Source organism: Crocodylus porosus, unplaced genomic scaffold, assembly GCF_001723895.1.
Source record: "Crocodylus porosus isolate Cpor-Errol unplaced genomic scaffold, CroPor_comp1, whole genome shotgun sequence".
Classification (NCBI taxonomy): domain Eukaryota; kingdom Metazoa; phylum Chordata; order Crocodylia; family Crocodylidae; genus Crocodylus; species Crocodylus porosus.
Genome location: NW_017728906.1, coordinates 89744566 through 89756893, shown reverse-complemented (window position 1 = coordinate 89756893; position 12328 = coordinate 89744566). Strand labels below are relative to the sequence as shown.

The 12328-nt window shown below is 41.0% G+C and overlaps 1 protein-coding gene across 1 annotated transcript in view; it reads left to right on the top strand.

Moving 5' to 3' along the window:
• UXS1 (UDP-glucuronate decarboxylase 1) overlaps window positions 1–12328 on the top strand; it is an 86019-nt gene that overhangs the window by 35496 nt on the left and 38195 nt on the right. The window contains exons 7-8 of the mRNA XM_019529588.1: window positions 7233–7337; window positions 9181–9240. Coding sequence (XP_019385133.1) covers window positions 7233–7337; window positions 9181–9240 — 165 coding nt within the window. The remainder of the gene's footprint in view (window positions 1–7232; window positions 7338–9180; window positions 9241–12328) is intronic.

The window sequence follows — 12328 nt, the reverse complement described above, 5'->3', positions numbered from 1 at the left end:
GGGTCGTTTGACCCCAGTATTCTTTCCTGCCATGGCAGGGGGTCGGACTAGATGATCTGCTCAGGTCCCTTCTGACCCTAGAAACTATGAAGCTGCATTATAATGGTGCTCTGTGCTTTCTATGCACACAGTATGATGTACCTAGTAATAGCACATTTTTGCATATTTGAGCATTTTAAAGGACCCAGCAAACATTAAGCTCTGTCTTTCAGCAGAAATCTTGTGGGCAAAATAAACCCCATACTACATGGGGAATTGAATTGAATCAGCAGTCCTTTACTGCCTGTGAAACATTATCCTTCTGTCGGAGGAAAGGGAGTAAGTGTGGAAGGCAGCCACCACCGTCATCTTAGCTTTGTTGTTTTGCATTATAGGAACATTTAATACAGGGAACCCCCCACTTATCGCTGTTTTACTTGGCACTATTTTGCTATAATGCTCATTTTAAATTGATACCTTATTTCACTATAATGTTTGCGGTTGCTAGCTTGGGTCTTTAAAAACAATTGCAGTCGCCATCTTGGGTCATCAAATACTTTTGGTTTCATTAAATACTCGTTTCACTTAACGCTTGGTTTTTCAGGAACCAATTAAGAGCACTGAGCGGGGGGTTGTAGTTTGCTCCCTGTTCATCAGAAAGTGCTAAAGATAGGTTGCAGTCTTCAGTTCTTTATAAATGATGAGTCAGTTAATCTGATTTTATGCCCATAACCACAAGTACATGATATGGTTTGAACACTTAATCATCACACCAAGCACACAGAAAAACTGTTGAAAAGGAGGCTCTTAATAGAAAAAAACAGTCACTGTGTTACTCCAGAACGTTCTTAGAAATAAACTTCAGTTAGAAAATTCTCCCCCTTCAGTCTTGATTAGATTGCTCCACTGAATCTCCAGTGAATCATGGGAGCAATTGCACATTTGGAATTTTTCTAACCTCTTACATCCCTTCACTGAAAAATTGGGCACTTCTGATAAACACCAGAGGGGAGACATTGTCTCTTGGAGTCTGACTATTGGGTTTTGACTGATTTAAATGGGGATCTTTGTGGAGTGTAATGAAAAAGCATTACAGTGCAGCTCTCAGAGATGAGGTTACTTCACACTGCAGTAGAAGTGTTTGCCTGCACTATGCACCATGTCATTTGATGCAACTGCTGGCAGTGAGTTTTTGCCAGGCACAAACTCCTCTTTGAAATGAATTGAAACCTAGATGGCACTAGTTGATTAATCAGTTACTCCCCCTTTCCCTTTTGGCTCCCCTTCCCTCCTGAATTTTTGGATTTTGATGGAAGTGGCATGTTTAGTTAACCCAGCTATTTTTTTTTCTTGATTTGATCATTGTAACAGCTCCTGGCAGGGTGATTATTAATTTCCCCAACTGTTACCAGTGCTATATATAAACAGATAACTTTTGACTTCATTTAAAGGGAGGCAATCAAGTTAAAACTTCCAGATAGCAGATAAAAGTCTAGATGATAGAAAGGTGAAGGGAATCACTGTAGCACTAAGAGCTTGAAAGCTGATTGGGGGGAAGTTGGGTTCATAGTTTCAGCTGAGAGAAATGCCAAGACTATTCTACATCTTTAGCAACAAATAAATTGGGTTTGTCAATCTGGGTTCTAGTTATCTAAATTGCTAATAGCCTATGAACATAAATTTATGTACAACTTAAATTAAGGTACTGACTTCACTGTGACTTATACAGAGCCTTAACTGAGCTTGTGCTCAAGTGCTTGGCATCCCTATTGACTGAGACTTTTGAATAAAGATTTTAATTCTTTTAAGCTGGTGTTTTCAGTAATCGTGGGTCACCTGCTCTTTGGAGATGAGCCGTTTTCACTTTAGTTTGAGCTGAGAAATAAATTAGTTGTACGTATTGTTCCTTTTCTGTCACTTAGTACAGTTTGTACTATAAAGAACTAGCATAATACTGAGATTTCAAAACCTTTGTTAAAGGATCTGGAATTTCACAGGCCGTTTTGCTGTGAATAGGGTTATTAATGTTGTTAAAGATACAGTAGGGTTATTAATGATTTTGATATTGTATCCTTGTTCTCTTCTCTTCCTTTTGATTCCCCCCTGCCAAATATTTAATTTTCATTTGACTTAATATTTGGTAATTGATGAAGATGGGGTAGTTTTGATCAAGGCAGAGGTGCAGTTTACAGAGAATAGAGAAGTAACTCAGACTCCTGTCTTCACATGAGTTGTCGTAAAGAACAGGGTTGTACCTGTTGTCAAAAAGTCTGGGTTTAATTTGAAATGGATCATAGCATTCAGGTACAGAGTGTTGATGCCTATCCTGCAGATAGGAGCCAAATGGGAGCAGTGAGCTGCAGTGTAATGACACGCTTAGGATAAGGAAACATGAGCACCAGCACAGACGCACTTATTGCCAAGGGATTTGAGGGAAAAAGTAGGTTAAATATTAGGCATGCTGTCAAAGTTGGAAAAGTCTTTTAAGCTTTGTTATCAGAGCATGTGTTTATCTTAAGTGAACGTAAGGTTTCAATATGAAAGAAATACTTATGCATTGGAGGCTTTTCATCCAGTTTAAAAGCTTAGGTCACTTAAAGGATTATTGAAAAGTAGTAAATACATCCCACAGGGGTAAATCAAGTAACTTATGCACTCTTTTGCACTTCATTGTCAAAAAGCAAAATGACAAAAGAGAGTTCAACAGAAAATTGCATGCTTGGTTTGTCAGGAGAAACTTTCATGCTCAGTGAGTCTGTGGGACTGTTTTTTCTTTAATAGGAACAGAGAATTCAGACATTTTTGACACGCTGTCTGATTGATTTAAATTAGTTAACAGATGCTAGCCCCATGGTTCATAAGCATGTCTTGCATCTGCTGTGCAACAGCAGAAGTAAATTAGTTATGCTGTCTAAGCAGGTATATACACTTAAATGAGAAATGTTTTGTCCATAAAAGTAGCTATAAGATGCCTAGGTGGACACTAGAATTGCTGGACTTGAATGGACAGTTGGAAACACTTCCTGTGATTTGGACTTTCCTTATAAAAGTTGCAGAGAAATAGAAAAGGGTTATGAATCTCATCTTCTCTCTGTGCATCCCTTTTTAAAGGTAATGAATTGTGAATAGGCCTGTGCCTTGTCTTTATTCTGCGGTGTATGAGGAATACATAGACATATGGCTCATCAATATTTTAAATCCTGATCCTGATATAGGTTTGGAAAAAAATTCAGGGATCATCAAGTGCATTCCCTATTTTTACTTTTTATTTTTGCTGAGGCATTCACTATGTGAATAGGGAAACTAATTTATGCCATTGATCTGGTGGAAGTAAAACCTACTGTGGGACCAGGGAGAGAGAAGAGGAAAAGAAAAGAGGGGTGAGATTTATTCACTCTCCATCTACTTTCTCTTTGTTTTGTGGTGTTATCTTTTTTTGCTGCCATTTAACATAAGTATGCAATTAAACAGTCTGTATAAAAGTCCTACTGTTAATCCAGTAATACCTGAGGTTGCACTAAGGCTAAGACTAAGCACTATACAGTGTTCAGTTCTCTGGCAAAGTGGGGACCAAACTTGATCCTTGTCCTAAGGTTTAAAGGTTTTTAAACTTTTATTTTTTTAATCCAGCTTTCTTTGGACATTATAAAGAAGTGAAGGGTTTGCTCATGTGGCTGACCTATTTTCTTATTATCTTAAATTTGCCTTGTGTTTGGACATAATCTACATACACACTCAGCTGAGTTCTTGTGATTTAGTTTTTTGACATCCTCTTGGGCAGCTTCTTCCTTAAACAAAAAAAGGCTATAGGATACTCTGAACTGATTATGATGGTCAGTGCTAGAAGACCATCTTTCTATCGTGCTTAGCACTGTAATAAAGGACACAAAATGTAAAAACAGGTGAACCGGCTCTGTGGAATCTTTGGCTTGTGATTTTACAGCTGTTTTCAGCTAAGGCATCTTTGTACATTCTTTGTTTTATTGCTAACAAACCACTTTTAGTCATCTTCAACCTTCATATTCCTGTTTCATGTGATTTAAACCTGTTACATTAGGCAGCCTCCAGTTTTGAGACCCTCCAAAGTTTCTTTCTTCCATTTCTGTAGAAAGAACACTCTTTACTAAACAAACTGGTAAAATTGCTCCCTTGAATGGTCTTGTATTTTCATGGCTGTGCTGCATTGGACAATTAGTGAAAGGTTCTTTTCTGTTCTGTAAATTTGTACTTTTATTTCATTTTCTTTCCTGAGCTGGCTATTTTATTACAGGCTCTGAAATAATACCGTCTTTGTAGAACAGTAGTACTCAACCTTTTGGCCCAATGAGCAAAGTGAGTGCATGGGGCTGGTCCATGGGTTAGATCAGACCCTGTGCCTCAGGATTGGGCCGACACACCTGGATCTAGACCATGGTGTTCTTGCCTGACCCCACATGATGAGATTGGGGCCCTGGGACCCTGTGCTACCTCTGCCCAGACAACATGCCAGGTTTGGGCTCTGGGGCCCCATGCTGTCTCCATTTAACCCAGTTCTCTACGATTGTACCCTATGCACCAGGTCTAACACACAGAGCCATGGCCCATGGGGCTTTCCATGGACCCACAGGGAGACCCACCTTCACTGAAAAAGATAGTGCTTGTTTGGAAAATGAATTATTGGTCACCAGCAGATGTACTTGTCTGATGACAAATGTGTTAACCCCAGCTTGCACATAGCTAGATACTTAATTCTTTGTTTTGCTTAACCAGGTGGACCAAATGAGAAAGTGAGCCAGGGTAGAAGTAGTATGTATATGATTTCCCCCACTCGATCACCACGGTGCATTAGATCCTAGTCTGGAACTAAAAATAAACACCTACCCCCTGCAGTCTGCTGTACAAGAGTGCATACTCTGGAGAGGGAAAAATGAAGAGTTAAGACTTCAGGCTGTGTATTGAATGATTGTAGGTCTATTAATTTCAGATTCAGTAGGTTTTGTCTTGTTAAACAGCTACAATAATGTTAATTTACAAAAGTGGTTGTGTGGTCTTAAATGTATGTACATTGGAGACAAAATATGTTCTGAAAAGGAGGTTACTATGCTCTGTGTCACTGTGGCTAGGTTGTTACTAGTACTGTAACTGGGTTGTTTAATGCAGGTGTCTACTTTGGAGATGGCCTGCATCAGTTACTAACCTTCAGATTACGTGGTGCTAGGCATTATATAATTAAAAATAATTATGACTTATGAAGGATGGTACTGTTCCATGTGCGCTCCCAGAGAACAATAGGGAAGGTAGTACTTGATACTGCTGGAATAAAGGCACAACCTAGCCTCTGTATCTTGAGTTTTCCCCAAGTACTAGTATTATTGGTACTAGAATATAAGCACACTGTTCGTTACTATTACTGTTACTGTTTTGCTATCAAATCTGCACAGTTTCCAAGTCAGGGCCCAACATTTTTTCTAGGTATTGTAACTAAGGATTCCTGGTATCTGAAAACTGAGCTGTTGTTTCTCTGTAGTACATCATCAGAAATGCATCCTGAAAGCATCTTAAAGCTGAGGGTAGAAGGGACTGAATAAAATACAGCTTGCTCTTCTGCTGTTGAATTGAAGTCTCCACATTGGTGGTAGCAGTAAAATGTTTTAATCCTAAAATGTTAGGGTAACTTCAGTTTCCTCCATGGAGATAAAGAGAGCAATTTGCAATTCTGTAGCATTCCAGAATGCATCACTCCAAACCACCCCCACCCCCCAGCAGGAGAGAACTCAGGTTTCCTGGCTCCCAGACACATTCTTGCTTGCCATCCCTCTAGGGCTGTGCAGGCAAGAAATGATTTAACCCTTAGTGCAGGGGTGGGCAATTATTTTGGCTAGAGAACTGCTTAACTTGTTATGGTGAGCTGTCAAGGGCTGCAAAGGTAGCCCTGCTCTCTGGTCACCATCTTAGAACCGGAAGTTTGTCCATTCCTTCCCCCCTTGCCCCCAGAAGTATTCCTTTTGGCTAGAGGTTTGCCATCTTGGAACTGGAAAAAAACCCCAACAAATTATATTCTAAAAATCAAACAACATGCATTAATTTGATTTAAAAAAATATTTGTTTCCTGATTTATGTTTGTGTAGTGTACATAGAGGTTATTGCACAACAGCTTAAAATGACATCTGTCTTCTGTATATTGTGGGGGGGAGGTGGAGGGTATGGGTGGTTGGATGCATAAGGCTAAGGTGATCCAAACCCTTTTCTGACTGTCCCCCAGCTGTGACTTGCCACTAGAGGGCTGTAAGCCAGGGCAGGCTTCTATCCCTGCTCTAGGTGTGGGGGTGTGAAAGATGAGTTGGGTGGGGGTGGGGTGGGAGCATGAAGCTAGGAGGTGGAGAGTTAATGGGATGGGGGTGGATAATGAAATGAGAGGTGGAAAGGAAATGGGGGTGAAATGAAATCAGCCAGCTACTGGCTCAAAGTAGAACTCTCTCAGAGAGAATTTAAAAAGAAAGAGGACGTAAATTAAAGAAGGTCTCATGTTGTAGTAATTTGGAATTGAGGTGCAGGGGGTGCTCATTCTAGAATGGCTGGGAGGTGGGAGAAATGAGGGGAGGTGATTTTTGGGGAAGCTACTGCCCCTGCCCTCGGACAGAAGCCCCAGCTCATGGATCTGGACCTCTGCCTTGTTTTGCCTCTCCCCCCGACCACTCCTGGATCTGTCTGTGCCCTCTGACTTGGCTAGCTGGCATGTATTGTCCATGCTGCTTTCATTGGGTTGCACCCCTAGGAGTGGGAAGGCCGTACCCTCCAGGGACAGAAGGGAGAGTTGGCTTGGTGCCAGAACTTCCCACTTGGCAGTAGAGTTCCGGGTGTAGAAAGTTTGTCCACAAAGAACAGGAAGGTAAAGGAGACACTGCATCCTGGGATGTTAGAGATCTGGACTTGGATGGCTTAACTGTGGGGAGCAGCCATACACTTATGGAACATGAGCTGGGTAATACAGATCAGAAAGAAACTTGCCCTAGAGTGGTATAACTTCAAGCTGCGTAAAGTGTGCTTAAGACTAGTTTCAGGTGTTAATCTGCAGACATTCCAGGGGTTAAGAGCTCTAGGAGCTGCCCAAAATTAATGTGTAACAGGGCCCTAAGTGTAACCTGCAACTTCAGCTAGAAATCTAGTTGTGAGGTTTTCATTGTAATGTCTGGTTTCTGTAGCTGTAATGATTCTTCATTTAGTTTACTGTAGTAGGAAATTACTATATAACTGTTTTTTTTCCTGTCTCATAGTGGACCAGATCTATCATCTAGCATCTCCTGCTTCTCCTCCAAATTACATGTATAATCCTATAAAGACATTAAAGACCAATACTATTGGGACACTAAACATGTTGGGTAAGTTAAAATATTTTCTTTTTTTCTAATTAAATTCTTTTTTTACTTGGAATACTCAGAACAATTAGCAACTCTTGGGCTTAAAATTGGGACCCCCACCCCCTTTGCCAGGGTACTTAGATGTCCAAATAACGTATGTTCATAATTGTCCTGTTAGCCAATTATAAAAAAAAAAATAGTGGGACTCTTCACATCTGGGCCTTATCCATTTGCAGTAGAGTGAATCCCACCTGTTGTACATCTTAAGACTGAGTTTATTAACACAGTTTGCAAACAAGATGTCAAGAAAGTTAAAGATACTATTTCTAATAAAATTTTAAAATATCAGTATTTTAAATTAATATAACCTACAACTATCTCAGTCATGCTTTTAAAATAAAATCCTTTGACCCTAAAAACAATTTATTTTCATTCTTTTATTTTGTTTTTCACTTTCTCTTGTTGAATGAGATACTTGAATACCTAAAGAGATGGAGGGAAGAAATGAATAAGTCAAATAACAGCATTTTGTAAAATGGCACTTTCAGTAAATTTTCCTTCCATTCTAGGATTTTTTCTGAGTGCCACTCCAATCTCCTACTCCTGCCCAATCTGCTGCTTTGATTTGTTTCCAGTCCTGTACACTCTTCCCAATATGCTGCTCTGCTTTCTGCTTCTTGCTTCATCTTTCACTGTGCTACATGTCCCTTCTCTGATCTGTTTGCCACATGCAGAGGCTTCCCAGTCTACTTCTGGTATGCAAGTTGTAGATTGATCACCCCTGCTGTAGAGCATTTCTGTGTTACAAATAACAAATTATTCCATTTCAGTAGCATGAAAGTTAGCTCAGGAGAATTAATGTTGGTTCTATAAAATCTAAAAAGGAAGATTGAGTGCCGCCTATTTTAACTGCCTCATAGTATACTTTAAGAAAACATGCAATTCCCATGCTGCTGCTAAAGTCTGATACAGTTCTGGGCCAGGCTTTAATGTTTGGCAGTTTTGGTTCTGGTTCACATGATGAGGGTATGCAGGAAGGAAAGGTGATGTGAAGTCACCTTTGGGAGCTTCTATTTTTCTTGCTGTTGATCATGTTGTGATTGATATTGACTGCAAGTAGTCCTGAGGATTCATTAGAAAGTAAAGGAGAAACTGGTCAGGCTGGGATCTGACCGACTTTGTCCAACGATGAAATGTTTCACTGAACATAATTCAAGGATGAAGGTAATTTTAGAAACTACTTCAATAGTTCTTCATCATAATGCCATATACCTGCATGGGCAAGATATTCCTATCACTTGTTAAGTCAGCTTGAGGGCTGCTGTGGCAGGGGATGTTTTAAAGGCTTCCTTAAACACTGAGAAGGATTTGTTGTACTGCTCTTGTATTTAGAAGGAGTTACGAAGTTCTAGCCAACTTTAAGTGGAGAAAATAACTTTTTCCTTTCATCTTCTGAACCACATACACTATGTTGCCTTCCTATTTTTGCATAGTATCTACGTCTAGCTTTGGTGGATCACAAGATAATCGGGTATTAAAACAGTCACTCCTTCTCGAGTTCAGCGGTGTGTTCTGGGCCCTGATCCAGGACTTAATACAGCCAGCCCAGAATCTTGGTTCAGCCTAATTTTGAATCTGTAAAATAAATGTTCTGAGATCTGAGTAGCAGCAGAAAAACTTGGTCACAGTCCTTCCAGATTGGAGTCAGTAATTGTAATCTTGGAATAAGAAAGGCTAGGCCTAAAAGAAAATGATTAGGAGAGCCCTGAATATGTAGACAATGCATGACCTAGATTGAGCACTAAACAGAAGTAGAAGTCTCTTGAGTTTGCTGATATTCACATCTTCTTTTCTAAATGTTTAGGCTTAGCAAAACGTGTCGGAGCACGGCTTCTACTGGCGTCCACCTCTGAAGTATACGGAGGTAAGATGAGTATAACCAACCTTGGGGGACTTGTTGCTTATGATAGAGGGCAAACAATTTGTTGCTAGGATTTATGCCATTCTTAGCTTGGATTTCCTTGCTAGTTTTTAATTTGTAGTGTTTAAAATAAAGACATTAACACTTACTTCCAAGCCCTTTTGTACTGCCGAACTAGCATAAAATGATCTAAGTGTAAATTCAGAATTGTTCCATAACTGGTGTGTGTAGCTGACGAGTAAAATAAATTATTAATAGTACTTTCTTAATAAAAGGATGAATGTTTCAAAATAATAGCTTTCTCATTGCAATCCAGAGGCTAGAGTGCTTCAAAAATAAAAAAACTCTTGTTCCCCTTTCTTAGCACAGCCTCGTCCTACCTACCCCCACTTTGTCTTTTGTATTCAGATCACTCTTATTTGATAGCCTATTCTTGGCATGTCTTTTGATAGAATCTGATGAAGTTAGTTCTTGCTCACAAAATCTTATGCTTCTCTGACTCAGTGAATCTAAAAGGGGCATCTCTATCCTGCCTTTTGCCTAAAAATGTCTTGATATTGTTGCATGCTTAGCTCATCTGGTGGTAGCTAGATTCAGACCTTGCTGTAGACGATTAGCTAGTAGCCAAAGGCACTTTGAGTCCTAAGCAAGGTTAGTCAGCACGTAACTATGCTGTGCTGCTAATAGTTAAGCACTCTGATCTTTCCTTTTTTCCTTATCAACCTGAGCACTATGTAAACCAGTGCCTATTGTATTTCCTCATGTATAACACCTCTGGTCAAAATCGGCCCCCCAAAATTGTTGTGCATGTAGTAAATGGGAAGCTGATTTATTCTGCCTCAAGTTAGAATCACCCTTGTTTGAGTCCTGCTTCACGGTGCAACAGTTGATGGAGTAAATTGGCTTACTGGCTCATTTTTCACTCTAAAGGTATTAACAGTTGCCTTTCCTTTCTTATGGTCTTGATGTTCCATTAATCAGGCTAACCATTCTAAGGGCAATTCTGATTTTTGCTTGCTGGTCCTGTTCTCTGTAGCATAGGCTCTTCAGTACAGTCTCTTTAGCTCTTAGAATCATAGACGCCACTTTTTAAGTTAACAGGGTTGTATATACTCTGTTGCAGAAGATGAAATATTGCTGCAGGAAAACTGATTCCAGAGCAGCATCTCTTCCCAGTCAACCTGACTGCAGTGGACTGGGGGCAGGAGGGAGGGGACTTAAGGAAATGTAGCTTGTCAGACTTAATATAGATAAATTCAGTCAGGCAGGAGGGTCTGCCCATATCAGTTACTCTCTGAATAAACTGTAAGTGGTGAGTTGTTTTAAGTTTTCGGCAGCTCTTATGATGTCTATCTGTTTTTTCATAAAGGAGCTTAAACTGTGCCCTGCAAAGGACTTTGGCAGAGTTGCTGCTGTCTGAGTGCTGAAGTGTCTGCACAAACTGAAGGAGCATTGCAGCTTGTTGCCTTCTGATTATTTGTATTGACTTATGATTAACTAAACATCAGGCTTTATAGTTGCAATAGGTATAGAACTGCCTTGGCAACTTGAAAAAGGAAAGAAGGCATTGCATACTAATTTCAGTTTTAAAAATCTCACTGAGGATTGTCCAGCCCTGAGGAAGGGCATTTAGTACCCAAAAGCTTTTCTAACATCTCCCAACTATACAGGGAGTGGCAGGTGCTACACAGGTGGGGTGGGGCATGGGCCAGAGCCATGAGGAGCTTGTCTGGGGGGGTGGTGCCAGCTCCTGTCACTGCATGCTGCTGCTAAAGGGCAAGGGTGGGTTGCTGCTGCAGGCTGGGGCCAGGGTAGTGCCGGGCTGTTCCCAGCAGGGGTTTGGCTGGGCTGTGCTCTGGGTGGACAGTGCTGGCATTGGGAGGGAGGTTATAAGGGGGAAGCAGCCACCCCAAAATTTGCCATAGCCTGCTCCGAGTGCTGCCAACTGCTCTGAATGCTACTCATCCGAGCCTCCCACCAGGAAGAGCTCAGCACTGCCTTGGCCCCAGCCCAAAGCAGCAACCTGCCCTCACCCCACATGTAGATTGGGGGCATGCATGCACAGGGCTTTTATCAGAGGCATTATCTGCCATAAAAAAAACTGATTGCCAGTAATATTAATTTTCCTTATATCAGTGCTGATACAATATGGGACCAATGTATCAGTGCACCTCTACTTTCTGGGACGTATAGGTAACAGCCAACAGGTTATTGAAGGGACTGGGGAAGGCAGGCTGACCAAACAGAAAAGTCAAGTCACATTTAACATTCAAAATGAATTATACACAGTATAATAATGATTTTGAAAAAAATGACTCCAGAAAGCATTTGTTTCTTGCTGCAAAGATAGTCAGAGTAACAGCGGGGGCAAAAACATTTCTGAACGCAGCACAAAGCAAAGGGCACCAAACCTATGGCTCATGGATTCCCATAATCCAACCCCTAGTGCTGCCCCTTTTGCTGCACCAGACCATACATACAGTGCCCAAAACGTGTACTGCCTGCAGGGCTTGCTCGAGCCAGGTCCTTCCTGGGCTGCATTTTCTGTGGCACTCGCTTGGCACATTGTCCTGGGCCAGCCCAGGTGACTGCCACCTGTGCTGGATCAGATCTGTAGGATCCATGGGCCTCATCGGGCCCATGCACCTTCCATGTGCCATTCATCTGTTCCACAGGGCCAAATGAGATTTGACACTCCTGGTTTAGATATTAATAGTGACCCGTTGTAAATTTATTTTGAAGTTAAAAATCATCTGAAACTTTCTTGTCCTTTATCTCCTCCCCCCACCTTATATCAAGTAACATGTAGGAGATTCTGCCGTTGCCTTAAAATACCCTTTTACTGATTAGGGTATGATAGCTGTCTCCCTACAGATAACTAAGATGACTGTTTATATTTGTTTGAGTCTTTCTTGAGGTGATGGGAAGGCAAGAATGACTGTCCAACAACATCAGGAAAGTCTCTTCATTATTAAAGCCACCATTGGATAGCACTTGAGAGAGCTGTTAATAGGGGTCTGTTTAACTCGTGGCATGAAGGGCCTATTTAATGGGCATTTCCTGGTGGCCCCGTCCCTTGCTGTTGATTGGA